This window comes from Agelaius phoeniceus, chromosome 5 (assembly GCF_051311805.1).
Source record: "Agelaius phoeniceus isolate bAgePho1 chromosome 5, bAgePho1.hap1, whole genome shotgun sequence".
In the NCBI taxonomy this organism is placed as follows: domain Eukaryota; kingdom Metazoa; phylum Chordata; class Aves; order Passeriformes; family Icteridae; genus Agelaius; species Agelaius phoeniceus.
In genome coordinates, this window is record NC_135269.1 from 11,879,455 (window position 1) to 11,898,816 (window position 19,362).

Sequence of the window (19,362 nt, forward strand, 5' to 3'; positions counted from 1 at the left end):
AGATTTGTTGGAGGATTTACAGCTTAATGAGGGCTGTAGGGTATCTGTGGTGAGCCAAATTGTGGAGCTTTGATATTGTTTTTTAAACGCTCAGGCTTTGATTAGGGAGCATGGTGCAAAAAAACTTAGCAAAACTTCTTATAGTGAGAATTTAGTTTTGACCAGGTAATCAAAGCATCCAAATAATCAAGGGTTTCATAGACCCCACAGTATTAGCATGGCACTGGATGAGATGAAATTACCCAGGTTTGTGACTAAAATGGAAGTCATATGTAAAATGTGGATCTTGCCTGTGTGTTGATACAGAGTAATACATAACTGAGGTCTTGCTGGATTGTTTTTAAAGGAGCAAAGGCGGAACAGGTTAACCCGGGAGCTGCCTTCTGCTGTGCCACGAGACAAGGTAAGTAAATGTTTGATTTTATTTATTACATAAAGCTGAATGCATTCTCCTAGATCCCATCTAAGTATTGGAAATTTTCATATGCTGCTCTAGTAACAGTCTTGGGAGCTTCCAGGTATTGAGTTTTTTCTTTTCAGTTTCATAAGATAGAAGTGGAATATAATTTTCTTTTCTTTTTTCTTCTATAATTTTCTTAAAGATGCAATTTTTGGGAGGTTTTAAATCTGGTATTTCGGAAGACTTGTCTATAAATGTAATAATACACTTATTACTTGAATTTTGTCATCTCAGGTAAGGTGTAATATGCCTGCAGATGTTGGAGATGAGCTCAGAACTTTCATGCTTAAATTTGTAGCTGAGACACACTGATTTCAAAAGATAAACAAGTAATTTTAAATGTCCAGTGCCAACATAGTGACTTATGGTTGGTTTTTGTTAAGTCACTCTTAAAACTGCAGTTTATTGCAGTCTTACTTTCTTTGGCAGCAGATGTTGGAGGTGACATTTTCAGTTGTTCATGTATTCTGTCTCTGGAGCTTGCTTAATTTAATCAGGTTTTGGGATTACTGCAATGGCAGGAGTGAAAGAACCAACCAAATGTCATGGAAAACACTGTCTGGCTGTAGAAAGTAACAGTCTGACAACAAGCTGGAATTTTAGACAGTTATTTAATACTCTGTGAATTACTAAGAATTCAAAGATTGAGACCATAGTTTAGGATCCTCATGAGGTTGTAACAGGAGCTTCTACAGTTGATCGAAATCTGTTCACTAAGTTCATTACCTTAGAAAGTGAGACAAAGTCCCAGAGTAGATCTAATTCTGTTGCCTTTAATGAGTCTAAGACAACTGATGGATGAACTGGAAATTTAAGGTAGCTGTCTAGAGATTGCTTTCAGCGCTCTTTGATCCTTTGTTTTATTGATTTCATAGTTAAATCATCAGTGTAGGAGCTTAAATGAAATTGAAGGTTAGATAATCCAAAATAACTGTCTTGGAGATGCTTTTTATTTTTTTTTCATTCTCTTTTCTTTCTTCTTTTTTTCTTCTTTTTTTTTCTGCTTCTATTACTTTTTTTCTTGCAAATTCAAAATATTTCTTTTCTGGATTTTGAAAGATGCTAGTAGGTAAAAGTGTTTACAATTTGCTAGGTAAATTTGGTGGTCTTCAGTTGAATTTTTTTTCCCTCTCCCTGCATTTTTTACCTTCCTTAGTCTACTAAAGCTCCAGGTGCATTGGCACCTGCTTCCCAGGAGACTGTTACTGCTGCTTCTGCTGAGGCTGATGGCAAGGTCTGTCTTGATTTCTCCTCTAAGCACTGCATGCACGTTTCTGTTGTGGTGCACCCCAGGTGTAAGGAAAGCAGTTTGTCCCTGGTGTTCTGTCACCAACAGTGTGTCCTACCCAGTCTGGGTGTCCTCCCCAGTGTGGATTACTTGGCATCACTGGTTTTATGTGCAGTGGCATGTCAAGACATGCCGTGAGGTGGCCAAGTCACTGCTTTCTCTTTGAACTCTTGTTTGCAATATGTTGTGGTGCAAAATGCACCTAATTTGCCTCAAACTGTCCATAGATGGTTGGGTGCAACAGTACTGTAATCAAAAGTCTTCAGCATGGCTGTTAAACTGCATGTTTTTAATGTGTTGACAGTTAAAGAAGGAGGACAGAAGATAGGCTAAAATGTGAGTTTCCTGCTTCCTGCAGGGAATCTTTACAGGCTTTGTTCAAACTGAACCTCCTTTGTGTTGTTTTGCATAATTGTTGAATCCCTTGTTTACTTATATTTGTGAAATGTGTTCTGCAGTGTTTTTTACATGTCAGGTATGCTGTCTCATGTGTTAACAGCTCATTATTCCTCTGAAGGCTTTTCTGCTAATTGCTCTTGCTAGGAGTCAGAAAAGATGGTCAGTCACAAGTTTGTGTATTAGGAGTACCAAGGGGACTCAGGCTTTCTGCTTTATTGCACATTCAGATTTTAATGCAAAGCTTCCATTTCTGTCCTGAGCAAAGTGGTTCAAGACAAATCTAGTAAATAATAGAATTTTAACTTATTTTTATCAGTGTTTTAGAGGCTTTGATATGCTGCAAAATTTAAAAAGAAACCAAGAGCCACTGTGAAGATAGTGTTGTGACTTAGGAAGTAGCAGGAAGCTGCCTGATTTGGTTTGCATTTTCCATAAAACTTGTCCTCTGTGAGGTGATACATTTCACACTCTCTTGTGTGGCTTTGTTTCTGAATCTGCTTTGGAGGTAAAGCAGGCTCCACAGCAATGCAGAATGAGAGTGGCATTTTTGTCATTTTGAACAGCTGTCTTGCAATCAAAAGTCATGCAGTGGAGCTTTCCTTAACAATAATTTTCTCTTATTAGCAGAGTTTGATTTGAATTCCTAGTGTGTTGTACAATGCCTCTGAGCAATTTAAATAAAATTTTTGATGTGCACAGCTTAGCTGAGTTTCCTCCTATATGCTGCTGCTTGTATTCTACTTGCTATGCTTTGTTCCTCACTTTTTTTTTAGATTTAAGATCAACCTGTGGTGTTTCATTGTAAACACAATAGATAAATTTAGCTTTTTTCCTCCTATATCTGAAGCAAGACAAGTACAAAGCCTTCAATGACCTTTTTCAAACAGGACTAGATTTTAAAGCACACAGTAAATAGAAGAGATATTAGGCTTGTGGAAAGGTATAAAATAAAAATTGCCCCTATTCTACGTCACAATAAACTTTGGGTTTTTTAATAGTAATTAAACATATGGTGGATACCATCCACTAATATTTCTTTTGTTCAGTGATTCCTAATGTTTGAGAGTTGGGTGTTACATCTTTTTCTCAGAAGATTCATGAGTTATTCTTTGTCTGAAACTCCCCAGAATCTCTGATCTTCACTTTGAGAGGATGAAGATTTTTGTTTTGATTTGTTATAAAAAAGCCTTCCGTAAATTCTGACAGCACAAATATGATCATAGCTGTGCTACCTCAAAACAGAAATGTGCATATTTTTGAGCTGTTACTGTAAGAAACTTAAGTTTGTATTTAAATAAAACTTAAGTATTTAAATTCAAGTATTGCAAGAGCTGTGGTGATCTTCAAAATACATTTTCAGAATGATCCTGTAGTATAGGATGTGTGGTCAAAGCCAAATGACTTAGAGGCCACCCCATATTTCAGAAGTGATTTGTAGACCCTTAAAATGCTGTAGAACTTCTCCAGGTGAGACATTTTCATACCCTTTATTAGGGACAGTATGAGTTTTAAAAGCTTTCATTTTACTGGTACCTTTTGTGAGCTGTAACCAGCGAAGAGACAATAAATGTGGGGAATGGGAAGAACAGAATGAAGGAATATACCTATGAAAATCTTATTTTTAGTGAGTTTTACCTGTAGTGATTTGATCAGATGCTTCTCTATTGTGGCCAGGTTCTAATTCTGCCATGTTTTTTCAATGTGCTGTTTGTGCAGAATCCTGCTGTAGGAGCAGATGCACCTCAGGAGTCTGGAACAGGCAACTGGAGAGGAATGCTGAAACCCTCCAAAGCAGAAGAGGTATCAGCAGAGGAAAAATCCAAGCCAGCTGCAGCCCTACCTGCTAGTCCTCAAAAAGGACATGCTGTAAACCTATTAGATGTGGTGAGTCTTGGAAGACAAATTCCTTTTCTTTGTAGTTCAGTCTCAGGAAAGAAAACATCTCAATTCCAGCTCTTGTAACTTTGCTGCTAATATGTGGTCTCTTTGTAAATAATTGCAACAAGGAGCTCCAGCCAGTCTCTTCTGCTTTGCTCCTTGCCTGATTCCAATCTCCCTGCAACCTCCCTGCCTGCTCCAGTTTCAGGCTATGATTGGGATAACTGGCTTCCTTTCAGAAATTCCTGTGCAGGTGAGCTCCTTGGCTAGATAGCTGATGGTACAGAAACAAATCTTAGCTCAACTCAAATTCCTTCTCTTCTTGTGCTGAATTTTAGTGTTTATATTAAAGGAGAAGAACCATTAAAGACAAAACCCACTTAAGTTAAAAACAGATGGAGATATTTGAAGTATTTGGAGACATTTAGAAAAAATGTAGTGGTGCCCTCTGACCTTTGTTTCACATATGTGGATTTTGATATGTCTCTAGTTTTATTTCTGAAGAATTATAGGTTTGTTGCAAGACAGATTGCATCTATTAAACTCAGGCTAAAAGAGCAGTAGTTAGAGTTTTGAGTTGTAATGCAAACAAATGCAAATGAGCAGAATTGGTAAGCTGAGGGTTTTGTTTTTTTCACACAGCCTGTACCTGTTGCACGCAAACTTTCTGCCCGTGAGCAACGAGATTGTGAAGTGATTGAACGACTTATTAAATCTTACTTCCTTATTGTCAGGAAGAACATTCAGGACAGGTAAACCCAAACTTCCTTGAAATATTTAAACCATGCAAATACTGTGTTATTTCAAGAATCATATCATGTTATTTTTATCATGTTCTTATGTTTGTAAGAAGAGAGAAAATAAATTTATTTTTTAGAAGCGACAACAGCAGTAAAATTTGACCCTTCACAGAATGAAGCAGTTTGAAGAAGCACTTGTTTCCTCTAATGGTTTCAAGTTCTGTATATTATTAAGTAAAAGGTTTAATTATTTAGGAGATGCCTGCTTTACTGGAGGATGCTTCAATTCAGACGGAAGATTTGCAGCAAATAACTGGAATAAACTCTAGGTGCTGTGTACCCTGACAGAATTTAGCTTTCCCATCCTGTAGTTTCAAATGGGAAGATCAATTAATAGGAGCTAGTGTGTGTGGCTCAGTTTTCTAGCACTTAGCTATAAGGGTAGTAATGGCATGAAAAAGTTCTTTCTACTGTAGAAAAGTCATACTTTTTCTTTAATAAGGAATTCTATAAAACTTTTTTTGCTTATGTCTTTGTGGAAAGGTCTAACTTCATATATAATTTTTATGTATATGGGAAGTCTGGAGGGAAGTACAGGAATCTGGAAACCAGATTTTAGAGCAGGTTAGTGAGACTCATAGGTGCCTTAGTCTATCCAGTAAACTAATATCTTCAATATCATTTTTAGTATTTCATGGCAGGGGAGTGCTTTGTTTACCTTAACTTTACTGCACTCTTTGTGCTATGTAATACCAGAAATGTGAATTATTTCTTTGCCTCTTTCTCTTCCCATTTACACATAAAATTTGGTGTTAGGGTTGACATACTTAAATGTGTGTCATCCCATGCACAGTAGAGATAGGTTGGTTTGTAATGAGCAAAGTTATTTATTCTCATTTTGTGTTTTACACTGTTCATGTTTTTTACAATGCAGCATTTCTATTTGGAAGAAATTAAGTTTATATGAATTAGTTCTACTCTGATATTGTACATGATGCTTTTACTTGAGAGAGTTTTTATTTATAGTAGTGATAGATTCCTGGCAGTCTGAGCCAATGCTGTGTGTAGCTGCTTGCCCTCATTGTGCATTCTTCATCTGGAACAGACCTGGTTTTCAACAATTATTTTAAAGAAACAATCTTGATGTGCTTGCAGTGTGCCAAAGGCAGTGATGCATTTTCTGGTGAACCACGTGAAGGACACTCTCCAGAGTGAGCTGGTGGGCCAGCTGTACAAATCCCTGTTGTTGGATGACCTTCTCACAGAGTCTGAGGACATGGCACAGCGCAGGAAAGAGGCAGCTGACATGCTCAAGGTAACGAGGACATCAGGATCTCCTGGGAGCAGTTCACCTTATCAGTTGGAGGCTTTTTGAAGACTTGTTTTCCTTTTTTCTTTACTGTTTTTTAAGATTGTGCCAGTGTATTGATTTTCTCTGCTAGAGGAATTAAAAGCAATACATGACCAGAAAGGGTTACATATGAGCTTTTAAACCTGCAGTTTAGCAGGCTGGATAGAAAGTAGGTGCAGTTTCTCTTTTATGGCAGGCTTTTAAAATTGTGTATGGTGAAGAAGTCTGCCCTTCTTGAGAATTTAATGGGTTGCCACTTGTTTTGTGTCTTGCTTTGGAAAGACAGGTGCCTGCTAAGGAAGGCAGGAGCCTCCCCTGAAATGGAGAATGTAAATCACCCCCTCCAAATTGCTATAAACTTTAAATTAAGGGGCTCTCAGGCAAAAATATGGGGGCAGGAATAACAGTTCTTTAATAGGGAAGAAAATAAAAGGATAAAATAAACAATGCAGCAAACTAAAACAACACTGACAGAGTCAGAACACAACCTGCCAGCCTGTTGGTCAGGGGGTTGGTAGCAGTCCAATTGGAAATGTGGCTGCAGCCCTCCTGGAGTGTCAGGAGTGGTTCTGTTGGAGCAGGGATCCTGTAGAAAAGGATGTAGAAAACTCTGAAGTTCCATGGTAAGAAGAGACAGCTGTGCCTCTGGAAAATCCAGTGGAGAAGCCGTGCTGGTGTTCCAGAATCTCCGGATTATATCTGGGTAGGAATGCTTGGCTCCTACCTCTGGGCAGAGCAGCTCACTATGTATTGCTGTAGTTCTTATCAGTCATGCAGTGACATTCAATAGCCTGTTATCAGCAGATGCCTCCCTAAAGGGAGGAGTGGTTGTGGAAGATTAAAGGAAAACTGCCCACTTAACAGAAGACAACTGCCATACAGATGGCAAATAGAATACAATTTCCCTGACAATCAGGACATTTTGTAATGACACTGAATAGCTTTGGTTTGATTTTTAGCTTTGCACTTCCCAGACTGCTGCTGTTTTGTCCCTGGGAAATCTCTGCAGCATAACTAACTCTTGGCTTTTGTGTGTTCCTGTGTGCAGGCCCTGCAGCGAGCCAGCCAGATCATTGCAGAGATCCGAGAGACACATCTTTGGTGAAGACTGTATCAGCCACACTATTTATATGCATTGGAGGTTACATTGGCTTGACAATTGCTAGGCATGGTATACGGAGTAGAATTTTTATTTATGAACTCTTCTTATCTGTGTACTGCAACTGTGTAAATCTGCTCATGTAAAGACAGTTGGTTTGATTTGCAAACAGATAAACATGCTGTATTTTGCAAAAGAAGTCGTATTTAATCCATATAATAAATGGCTCTAAATGTTTCCTTACCAGGTTTCTGGTGCAAATTAAAGCAGACCAAGTCTTCTGTCTCAGTGACAGTCTCATTTGAACTTGGGGAAAAACATTCAAGTTCCAGTGCCTGACTTGCTGAACAGGTTGCCTGTGGTTAAGACAGCCAGTGTAGTCTTGTGGCATAGTTTTAAGCTGCTTTTCCAGTAGAAGTTTCAATACTGTGAAGACAAGAGAGCACCGAGTATTTTCTTTCATGAATATATTGCATGCACTGTGGCAGATGGAGGTCTCCATTTTATAGCACAGTAGAGATGTCGAGCGTATTACTATGTATGTGTGTTCCCTTTTTTTTTTTTCTCTTTGTCCCCAAATGTTTCAATGGCAGACAAAACTTCAGACTTGATTTCATGGAGTATCATGTAGGAAGAATTAGCCTGGAGCTTGTGAACAAGAACAGCCCACTAAAAAGTGGCTGCAGAGTTATTAACGTGCACTGGAGCTTGTGTATGAATGTTGGAGTTTATAATCAGGCACAAGGACACCTTCCCCTTCCTCCCCCCTGGGACCAAGCCCCTGGACCATCTGATTAGTAAATTTGCTCTGGCAGAACTGAAAAATAAAACTGGATTTCAAAACTGTCATGGGATAGTAAGCGTTTCTTTTAAAAACAGATGAAGTTGGCCAGGGAGAAGGGGATGCCCGCAAATTCTGCAAATTTTGGAATGTATGACAGTATGAAAGAAAGTCTGTGGAATTGGAATATTTATATCAGAGATTACAGTTGCTTTTGAGGAAATTTTATTGTGCTGTAAGTAGCTTTTTTTTTTGAGGACAATCGTAAAATTATTAAATTGTAGGTTGGAAATTGAGTTGATGAGGTTTCTTTTTTTGTTTTGATTATAATTCATACAGATGACTATTGATCACACTAGCCTTGAAAAAGTAAACATTTTAATTTTTATGAATAAAAATTTATTTAAACTCCAGCCAGCATACTTGCATGTACTTTTCAAGCAGATTCACTCTTTTTGTATAAAGTGAAAATGTTTACTATAGTGTTGCTGATACTTTTTCTTTAACACAACTTGCATGAAAAATAGGACACTGCTGTTAACCTCCATGGCTTGATTTTACGGTATTGGGCCACGATATTGAGGTTTTCATTACCATATGCAGTTCCTTCCCCCTGAAATCAGTTAGCAAAAAAGGAATTCCTATGGTAAGCTGCTAAAGATTGAAAATTTAAAAATTCAGTTTACAAGAAGCTCTGTTTAAAAATGTATTTTTCTCATGGTAATCTTCAGTTCGGCATCAATATGAGCACAAGGAGTTAAGTCTGACAGATGCAACTTTTGGATACTTCATGTATGATCTGAGGTAATTGGTGCAGAACACAGAAATACATATGGTGTATTTTTAAACAGCCTAAAAAGTCATGGTGTATGCATTACATGTAATGAGTACAAAGGAGGTACTTTTCTCTTGCATTGTATCCAGGGATGGTAGTTCTCAGATTTAAGAAGTATGACTGAAGTGCAAACCACATTTAAATCAATTTGGTGATCAGTGAAAGCTTTTTAAGTTTTGTCAAAAGTGTTACATTTCTGTTTGATACCTCTCTCCCTTTTGCTTTCAACATGCAAGAAGTTTTCAACAAGGTAGTGCCGTCCATAAGTGATCTGCTACCTAAGCTTTAACTCTCAAAGTTCAGTCAACAGTCTCTTTGTGAAGAAATACTCTGATTTGTAAAGTTTTGAAATGCTGCATAAAGCAAATGAATTTCATTTATTGAAGAAATTCTTGCAAGTGATACCTGGCTCTGTAATGTTATGTGGAATTTCCAGTATTAATTTGGTTTCTGAAATGTTACGACTTTTTTTGTTTAAGTTTCACAAAAAGTTTCAATTTGGTAATGTTTGAGTGCCAAGAAATGAACTTGATTTGTAATCCTTAATGCAAGACTTTGAAGGTCCATGCTGTAACAATCCTGTTATTTAATAAACAGATAATACACAACATTAATTACTCCAGAAATAGTTTTGGACTGACTTGTAGTTCTGGTGGCAGGACTTACATGCACTTATAAGTTAGTAGTGTAAGTACCTATATGTGTACAACCTTAATGCTGATTTCTCTTGTTCTCACTCAATTCTGCATTCTTGAATAGTTCCATAACTCATAATGTGGACAGGCTGCTCATGCCTACTGATAGGTTTGAAACAAGCTGTGTTCTGGAACTGAGCTAAAATACTTCAAATGCCACTATTACTGCCAGCATTAAAAGAAATTATGGGGAAGCTGTGGAAAAAGGCCTAATGAGGGCAGCAACTGAAAAATTCCCAGATTAGACTGATGGCTTACAACTGTCTTCTAATCACCTTACTTAATTTAAACTTGAAAAAATGTTGTCACTAGTGCACAAGTTTTAGCTAACTTGCTCTCCAGTGGGGAGAGAATCATGGAGGGGAAAATCCCTGTAGCCAAGTTCAGATTAGTAAATGTCTGACAGATACTGAGCTGTTGTAGTCCTGCTGTAACTAAAACACAGTATCCTCCTGATGTGAACAGTTTCTGTTTAGTAGTCAGGTTCAAATTTTACTTAGTGAAACAGATGGGTAGAAGGGGTGGTGGTGTCTTTGTGCTTCAGACCTTACTCTGAAGTAAATGGGGCAGACCTTGTGTAAAACCTGGCTTTGTTCATTGCCGTGTGGATGAACGACAGATGCCAGATTGGATATGGCAGACTCAGATCCCTGCTTTATGGACCAGGGCAGGGGCAAGAAACAACTTGCCACTTTGTTGTGCCCCTATTGGGAACTTGAATGGAATTATCATGGGTAATTTTTTTTCTGCAGTTTTCTCCTTCAGCTGTGAGAGCAATGGGTAGCTGGTGTTTCCTGTAGTCACTGAGGATCTCCACTGCATCTGCTTTTTGTTGCTAATTAAACACTGCTTTGAGGTGAGAGGCAGAGGATTGATTCCTCAAAGTTTAATACCACTTGGATATGGTTTTGTGCTCAAGGACACTCTTTTAACTAGTGAAGGTGCTTTCATGCTCCCAACAGTTGTGAGTTTACCTGCTGCATGCCCTTTCACCCTTTACCTCTTAACTGGTAGGTGCCACAATAAGGTTAAATTCAAGTCTTCCAGGTTGTGCTGTACGAATGTTTTTGGTGGAGCTTTTTTAGTTTGTTGGTTTTAGGTTTTTTTAAATATCTTGCCCAAATAATTACTTTTCTTTTTGCACTTTTAAATCATACATCTGTAACCATGTTAAATACTTTAATATTAATTACTCCTTATTCACATTTGAATGAGTTTGGACAATTTCTTTCTGATTGTCTGAATGTGCCTGTATATAAGAATTAAGACCAGGCTAAGAAAGAATTGTTGATTTTTTTCCAGTCATCCTTGACCCAAGTGTTCAAATGCTCAGTTGTGATGGCCCTCTGTGGTCATGGCAAGTAGTGCTGGTATCCAGCTGTTTCTCTGGAAGAGTCAGGGAAGGGTTTGGAGTCCTAGGACTTGGTCAAAGGCAAGCATGGACTAAATTTATTTGGGTTAGTGAATCTTATTAGAAATCTGGCATGGAAAGAACACTTTATTCCTTTTTTATTTCATATTGCTAAAAAATAAATTTACTGATTTATTAGAAGTGGATATATATATGTGTCTGCACCATTTGGTGATGACAGAAAACAGGCAGGAAAGAGATCAGACATGAAACACTACTTAATCCTGGAAGTTTTTCCTGTTACCAGAAACTCTCAAATGGGCTCTGTTGTATTTCTCTGGAGGTGAACATGGATGGGTGTGTACTGGAGCATTTTGGTCCCAGGTGCATGTTTCTGATTTGCTCCAATGCTTCTGTCATTTAAGGAACAAGGTGGCTGTGTTAGGTGGATGGACTTTCCCTTTCCCCTTCCCTTCTCCCTTTTCTTCTATGTACTTTCTTTGAGGTAGAAATGACTCAATTACTTTTCTTTGTTATGGAATAGAGATTAGGCTAGAGATGTTTCATTATGAGACAGATAAGTAGGATCTGGAAACTGAAATTAACACTAAGAACATGCTGAGCTTTTGAAAGTGCCATTATTTCAGTTCCATGGCCAGAAGAAACTGTCATCTACAACAAGCAAGCCACTATATTTTTTTACTGCTGAAATCTTGAGTCATGGTGCAAATGAAATCAGCATGAAATTTATCAAGTAAAAAGAAACATAAAAAAGATATCTAAAACAGTAACAAACTCCCCACCCAACTCTAGAATACATAACCACATTCCAGAAGCTAAGATTAAGGCTTTACCCCTTGTGGCTGCTGTCACTGCAAATTTGTATTGAAGATTTCATGGACCAAGAAATTATTCTCCATGGCCTCAGAGTGAGGCCTGATCCTTGAAAGCAACACTGAAAAGCACTTCAGCTTCCCTCATGTGTTTCCTGGTCCAGAGATCCTTGTGGTGCTGTTCACCACGACTCCTGGGCAGCTAAAATGAAAACAAACCCTTTCATGTACAAGCTCCAAATCTTCTGGTATAATGTACTATCTTCCAGCTGACTGCAGAGCCTACAGAACTAGTACCAGGATATTCCTTCAGCAAGAAGTGCTGGATAGCATGGATGTCATTCATAGGACCAAAGAAGTGGAACAACTGCCACTCCCCTTGTAAGTCATACTATGCACACAGAAGGCCTAAAAGGGATTCACTGGGTTGATTTAAGCTTTGAAAGGCTCTGTACTTTCAGATTTCAAAAGTGAATTTGCTATGTATTCCCACAGGAAGGCTGGAAAACTTTGGTGCAATGTGTCCCCATACACAACCAAGAACCAACTTACATTAGTGCCTAATCATTTATCATGAATCTTTATTATGAATTTTCTGCAGCTTCCTTCCAAGCAAACCTGTTCAGGGAAACATGACCACAGGTTGGTTGTCTTTGCCCCCAGCAAGGTTTCTTGGTTAGATGAGCACACACTGGCTGTAAGAAGGAGTGGGTTTGAGTTTGCTTTGGCTCATTTTCCTGTGGGTTATCCTGTGGAATAACTGGCCCCTGTTCCTCTACAACACAGAGGGCTGTTACAGGAAGGGAAGCACATCTCCATCACTGGACTTTGAAATGAATCTTTTCATTTTCTTCTTATGCAGATCCTTATGAATGGTGCTTTGTATAAGGCAGAGTATCCACAATCTCTTCAGTGGTATAACTCAGCTCCTTTATTTGAACTCTGGTGCATTTTGAACAAGAAGTGTTGGGCAGTCTGTGAGCTGTGTCGTAATGACCAGTACAGAAAAATCTTCAAGTACCTCTTCAAGCAGCAGAGTCAGAGACCTGTCCTTTTAGGGAGATACTCTGTTGTCACAACTGCAGCCATTTGATAATGTAGTAATTTTTCTTTCCAACCCTAAGTAATGATACTCCATTCTTCAGAATATGCTGTCCCAGAATAAGAACAGTCTCAGGATTAGTTACACGATTCCCATTTATTGAAACTCCTCCATCTGTAATTTTCCGGTACCTTAAAAACAAAACAGAAACAACTGTTACTTGCAAGAGAAAGGTATTTATTAAGAAATGAAAGTTCATTTGGGTTTGGTTTGGTTGTTGTGGTTTTTTTTTTGTTTTTTTTTGGTTTTTTTTTTTTTTGTTTGTTTTTTTGTTTTTTTTTTTTTTTTTGTGGGTTTTTTTTGGTTGATGTTGGATGCATAATTGAATACATTTTAATTCTTCTGCACTTCATTTCCAGTCCAGGTCAGCAGTGACTGAAATTACCCTTAGCCTCTACTACCACACCATCTGAGAAAGGTAAATACTCTTTTAAGAATTACCCACAAGCACAAGTGAGAACTCACCCACTAGGTCCATCTGGAATGGCATTTGCTTTGCGACACAAGTCAAGAACAGTCATGCCAGGTTCAAGCAGCAGTTCAGCAGAAGTAGCTTGTCTGAAAAGTTCCTGTAGCTCTTGGTCAGACATTTCTTCCAGTGCCTCCACACTGCTGTAATAAAGGGCCTTAGTGCACCTGTGAGAACAAAGAGCATTCAAAATACAGAGCTAGTATTCTCTTCACACAAAGTGCTACTCATCAGATTCCCCTCCCCACTTTCTTTTGGGAGTCCACAAACTAACAGAAATACTTTTTAACTACAACCCCATTTTTTTATTGTACCCTACTGTCCTGCAAGGTTTTTAAATATTTTCAGTGTATTTTTAAGTCTATAGGATTGTTGCAATTTTTTTCTTTTAACATCTAGGACACAACTTAATAGATTAAAATAGTTCCTGAAAAGCTATGGAGAATTCCTATAGAAATCTGAAACAAAACTGCTTGATAAATCAAACTTTACCTTTTAGCAGATTCCAGCCCCTCTCTACCATGGACAAGCTTAGTTACTTCAGCAGCCAGTCGTTTCTGAGGGCCCCATTTCTCAGGTTCTTTAGCATGCATTTCCATGATGTGGGCAATCTCCTCAAGAGGAAGGAAGGTGAATAGTTTCAGGTATCTATGAGCAGGGAAAAAATACTTTGTCTATATAGCCATCATCATAGATCTCCTGCCTTTGTCATTCAAACTTCAGTAACTGCATGAAAACGATTCTTAGTCAATTATTAAGATGCTCTGTGCTTTCAATCAAATCTTTAAAACTCGTATTTTACCTAATATTCTGCCTAAGGTCAAGTCTTCAGGCATAAGATAGTGTCAGATGCTTTTATGAAGCTTGTACTCCAGTCAACAACTTCGTTTTCTCTTGAAACTTTTATAGGATTTATTGGAATCGTGTGTCAACTAACAAGGTTCTGTATTTATCCTAGTAGATCCACAATATGGATCTCCTAGGATAAATAAAATGCAAAATCCCACTGCCAGTCTGTGGCCATCATGGGACAGAAGCATACTTGTACTGGCAAGTATCTCAGCAGGAAGATTATTTAGGATAATCAAGAATTTAAAGAGGCACCCTAAGCCTACTCTTTACAACAAAGTCCATTTTATTGAGCTGTCAGTCCCATGCAGTGTATTAAAGGTACCTTTACTGGTAAAAAGTCTGAATGGCTGAAATATTTTAGTCTTAAGTACCCACATACCCTTCTTTTCAGTCTGAAAAGTGTTTGGGATTAGAACATGGATTTGAATTATCAGGGAATAAACCTTTCAGAGAGGTAAGTAAGTTATAAGGCAGGTCCCAATATGAAAAGGAAGTAGCTCACATTTAACAGTGCCATTGACGTTTAAAGTAAAACAGATTCAGAAAAGAACACAGAGCAAGGTATTAAAATCAATGTACTAATGTAGTGTACTGAAAAAAACTGTGACTCTGCAGTACTAAAACTAACATATAAGAGAATAAAACTAAAACATGCCATATAAGAGAGTCAACCCACTGGCAGAACAAAATGTGTTATTCACTCCTCTGTCATCCTCCTTCTAATTTTCTGATGCATATTTCAGCATATGGAAGTTCCACTATCCTGTCTACTTAAGAACCAGTCATGCCTGTTTATTTCATGAACACTTATAATTAACACATACTTCTACATGGAGCTCGCGTTGCACATAATTAAATGAAACAGTTACAGTGAACAGTTAGAATCAGGTTTTATAAACAAGGGCAAAAAGCAAGATGGAGAAACACTTACTTTTCAACCACATTATCTTGCTGTCTGACAAAAAATTGATAGAGCTCAAAAGGAGAAGTCTTCTCCCTGTTCAGCCAAACTGCATTTCCAGCAGTCTTTCCCAGTTTATCACCAGTAGTACTCGTAATAAGAGGTACAGTAATTCCAAACACCTCTGCTCCTGTCATCCTGAGAAAGAAGAGTCACTGCATGTTAAGAAAAAGAAATCATATCTTGGTAAAGCTGACTAAAATACAAGCATTCTGCAAGATTCTATCCTTGATATAAAGCTGGGGGTGATGGGCAAAAAGATGCCAGAACACTGTTGTGTGAAGGAGGGTTTTAGGGAAAAAACCAGCACCATAAGTTTTTAAGTTTTTTTGTATGTATCAAAGGCATTTATGTCCTTTAAGTAATTTATATGTTATATACTGCAACTGTCTCATAATCGTATTTGGTGTGATTACACCAGGATGTGCATGCTGGCAGACTTTTCCTAATTTTGTCCCATGCTTCAGGGTGTTTGATTTTGGTTCTTGGATTCACTAATACGAGAACCTATTATTTTTCTTAAAAATTCATATAAACCTGGTCAAAATGTACGCATGTACCAAGCTTATGGTCAGACCAACTAATTACTCCTCTCAAATCACAGGGATTTGTGTGTGGCCAAACCTCTCGTTGCTTTAGAGACTGAGCACCAAGTTGCACAGCATTCTGTCATGGAATCACAGAACTGGTGAGGTTGGGCAAGACCTCTGAGACTGTCGAGTCCAACCTGTGACTGAACATCACCATGTCACCTGGAGCATGGCACTAAGTGCCAGGGACAGAAACTCCACCCCCTCCCTGGGCAGTCCAGTCCTGTCATGTCACCTGGAGCATGGCACTAAGTGCCAGGGGCATCTTTCCTTACACATCGCCAGGGACAGCGACTTCACTCCTCCCTGCGCAGTCCATTCCATCGCTGCCCTTCTCCAGACTTGCTCCAGCACCTCAAAGTCTTCCTGAGGGGCTCAGGACTGACACAGCACTCGAGCTGCGGCCTCACCCGTGCCCAGCACAGGGTGACAATGCCATCCCCGGTCCCGCTGCCCACACCTTGCCCATCCCCTCCCGCCCCGCGCTCCTCCGTACTTGGTGACGAGCTCGTATCCGGACATGATGTTTCCCATCTGGTCGTGCCCGCCGAGCTGGATGCGGCAGCCGTGGTGCCGGTGGAGGTGCAGGAAGTCGTAGGCCTGCAGCGCGGGGTACAGGAACTCGGCCAGGCTCATGCCCTCGGCGCTATGCAGCCGCGCCTGGCAGCTCTGCCGGCTCAGCAGCGTGCCCATGCGGAGCCGCCCGCCGGCGCCGCCCAGGAAGCGGAGCAGCGGCTCCCGGCCGAGCCAGCGGGCGTTGTCCAGCAGGGCGGCGCGGCCGAGCCGCCCGGCCCCCGGCTCCCAGAACAGCTCCCGGTGGTTCCCGAACAGCCGCTCCAGCCCCGCGCGCAGCGCCCGCGCCTGCGCGCGCACCTGCCCCGCCGGCAGCGGCTCCCGCGCGCGCTCCCGCCCGCTGGGGTCCCCGAGCCGCGCCGTGGCCCCGCCCACCACGGCGATGACGTCGTGGCCGGCGCGCTGGAAGTGCAGCAGCGCCATGACGGGCAGCAGGTGCCCCACGTGCAGCGAGTCCGCCGTGGGGTCGAAGCCGCAGTAGGCGGCCAGCGGCGGCCGGCCCGGCTCCAGCAGCGCCGGCAGCTGCTCCTCCGCGCTCTGCGCCGGGAACACCTCCTGGAACAGCCCGCGCTCGCACTGCGCCGCCAGCAGCCCCGCCGCGCCCCGCGCCCGCCGCGCCCGCTCGTGGGCCTGGCGGCGGAGCGGTGGCGGCGGCGGCGGGAGCGGGGCCCGGCGCAGGCCCCACGGCCCCGCCGCCCGCCCGCAGCGCCGGCACAGTGCGGGCGCCGCCATCGCGCGCGGGGCACGCCGGGAGCGCCGGGGGGGCGGGGCCGCTGCGCCGGGACCGCCCCGGAACCACCCGGGAACCGGCAGGGTCGGACGGGGAAAGGCCGTGAAAGCGGCTCGGGAAGGCTCGGGGTTCGGCGGCGCTGCCGTCGGCTTTGCGCCGGCTGGCGGCTCTTCTCCGCCACATTAAAAATGCGACAAAACCGGCGTGTGTTGGCTCGTGCTCCGCTGAATTTCTCCCAACCCGGAGTACCGGGAGTTGAGGCGCTGTCAGGCGGTGGGAATCGGCCTGGCAGAGCGGGTACCGGGTGCCTGAGTTGGTCACAGCGGGGCTTTAGAATTTACAGACCCTAGAATTTATTAGCTATGTTACCAGAATTGATTAGCTATAGTCCTAGAAATTTTTAGCTATGTTACATATCTGCATGGGAAGAGGCGGCTCAAGCCATAGATAGAGAGAGGTGTGCAGCTCTGGGTGATAAAAGGAGTGCTGAGGAAACATGTGCCCTCTGCAGGGGAGTAGAGCACCTGGGATATGGAGAATGCTGAGGTATGCAATGGGTTTTCTGCTTCAGTCTTCACTGGCAGGTGTTCAAGCACCCCGGCAGAGTTGCAGAAGGAAAGGCAAGGGTGAGGAGAATGAACCACCTCCTGCAGGAGAAGATGAGGCTTGAGCCTGTCTAGGGAACCTGGGTGTAGCCATGATATTTTCTGAAAAATCCTTTCCTTAGGATTTCTTCTCCTGAGAAGCCTCAGGAACAAAATGTAAACAATGATTATTTGCTGTTGGGGAATGCAGCAGGTGCATCTTTGATAGGTCCATGTTGGTTGTTTCTAATTAATGGCCAATCACAGTCAGCTGGCTTGGACTCTCTGTCCGAGACACAAGCTTTTGTTATCATTCTTGCTTTTCTATTAGCTAGCCTTCTGATGAAATCCTTTCTTCTATTCTAGTATAGTTTTAATATAATATATATCACAAAATAATAAATCAAGCCTTCTGAAGCATAAAGTCTATCCTTGTCTCTTCCCTTGTCCTAAGACCCCTGCGAACACCATCACACCTGGGGGTGCACAAGTCCATAGAACATGATGAGATGCTTTCACAGGACCTGAGGGGATGGTTGGGTGAAATGTCTGAGCCACTCTCCATCATGTTTGAGGAGCTGTGGCAGACTGGAAAAGGGGCTCAATTGGTCATTGGTTACCTGTGAGACAATGGCAAGCACTTTATAGACATTGTCAAGATCTTTGCCATTCTGTGTTAGAAGTGATAATACAACAGGGAGATCAATAAATGGAAATATGCAGACCTGGAAAAGCTGGGATTATTAACTCTCCAAGCAATACTGACAAGAAGAGTAATTCTGACACACTAGATTCCAACAGCTAGCCATTGTCTCATAATGAGCCTGGTTCTCCATGCACCATTTTCACACTCAGCTGAAATTCCTATTCTCTAGCACTCTCTATTCCTATTTAAGTGCTAGCAAAAACAATGACTATGGCAGTTCTTCCTTGCTGTAGGTTCAGGTAAATGCCCAGCTGAAGCAGATGGTTTGATTCCTTTGTGCTGGAAGGGGCCAGTGGCTTCACATAATCCCTTTTTCTTCCCTTGTTGGCTCACAACAACCCCCTGCCATGCTACAGGAAAGCTGCCTGGGGAAAATCAGCCTGGGGCTGCTGGCTGGGGGCAGCTGAACCTGAGCCAGCAGTGGGCCCAGGCAGCCAAGAAGCCCAATGGCATCCTGGCCTCTGTCAGCAAGAGGGGGCCAGGGCAGTGATTGTCCCTCTGCTCAGCACTGGTGAGGCCACACCCCAAATCCTGTGTCCACTTTTGGGCCCTTGGCACAGAAGACATTGAGGTGCTGGAGCGTGTCCAGAGAAGGGAGAAGGACCAGGAATTTACTTCTTTGAAATCTCTGAGATGCTGTGTTGTGTTACCAACAGTGAACCAGTTAATTCTGTTGCAGAGCTAATTTTTGCCATTTTGTTCTTTATTCATGTCTCCTGTGCTTCTGCTTTCATTTCACAGGGCCAGCCTGTGGCTGCTGGGATGGTGAACATAAAGCCCCACAACATCATCAGGAGCTTTACCATCCACCTCTCCCAGCCCCTCCAGTAAATTCCCTGGTGCTGGGATAATCACTTTGTGGTGGCAGATGCTCTGGCTGTGCCCACTGCCTTCCAGAGCACACCTCATACCAATACACCTCTTTTCTTATTATTGCTTATGCTGTACTCTGAGGGTTTTTTTCTCTGTGAGGGATGGGAAAAGCTCAATTTGCTCTCAATGTACATCTAAGGGGTAGCCTGGCTCTGTGGTGTCTGTAGGCAAGAGGACAGTTGTTACTTTCTGCAGTCCTTAATCCCTCTGCA

General features: G+C 41.7%; 2 protein-coding genes across 5 annotated transcripts in view; one reads left to right on the forward strand and one right to left on the reverse strand.

Moving 5' to 3' along the window:
* The window catches only part of DNM1L (dynamin 1 like), a 36,435-nt gene extending 26,990 nt beyond the window's left edge, over positions 1-9,445 (forward strand). For 2 of the 4 annotated variants that reach the window (XM_054631362.2, XM_054631363.2), the window contains 6 exons: positions 347-403; positions 1,617-1,694; positions 3,864-4,031; positions 4,668-4,777; positions 5,921-6,080; positions 7,165-9,445. In XM_054631362.2, the coding sequence (XP_054487337.1) occupies positions 347-403; positions 1,617-1,694; positions 3,864-4,031; positions 4,668-4,777; positions 5,921-6,080; positions 7,165-7,221 (630 nt within the window). In that variant the 3' untranslated portion in view covers positions 7,222-9,445. The remainder of the gene's footprint in view (positions 1-346; positions 404-1,616; positions 1,695-3,863; positions 4,032-4,667; positions 4,778-5,920; positions 6,081-7,164) is intronic. The other 2 variants (XM_054631364.2, XM_054631365.2) reach the window with 1 other exon arrangement.
* Positions 9,446-11,548: 2,103 nt separating this feature from the next.
* Positions 11,549-17,004, reverse strand: YARS2 (tyrosyl-tRNA synthetase 2). The gene is made up of 5 exons (XM_054632188.2): positions 16,181-17,004; positions 15,065-15,232; positions 13,774-13,929; positions 13,278-13,448; positions 11,549-12,943 (listed from the first exon to the last, which is right to left on the reverse strand). Exons 1-5 carry the CDS (start codon positions 16,987-16,989, stop codon positions 12,784-12,786), a joined length of 1,464 nt encoding a protein of 487 aa, XP_054488163.2. The 5' UTR covers positions 16,990-17,004; the 3' UTR covers positions 11,549-12,783.
* Between the last annotated feature and the right edge of the window lie 2,358 nt (positions 17,005-19,362).

What these genes read in the sequence shown, in the direction of transcription:
- YARS2 (XM_054632188.2), bottom strand. Translation starts at nt 16,989, where the DNA reads ATGGCGGCGCCCGCACTGTGCCGGCGCTGCGGGCGGGCGGCGGGGCCG. An exon ending in CAAGATAATGTGGTTGAAAA is followed by an intron (nt 13,930 to 15,064) that starts GTAAGTGTTTCT and finishes CCCTGCTCATAG; the next exon opens with ATACCTGAAACTATTCACCT. An exon ending in ATTCCAGATGGACCTAGTGG is followed by an intron (nt 12,944 to 13,277) that starts GTGAGTTCTCAC and finishes TTTGTTTTTAAG; the next exon opens with GTACCGGAAAATTACAGATG.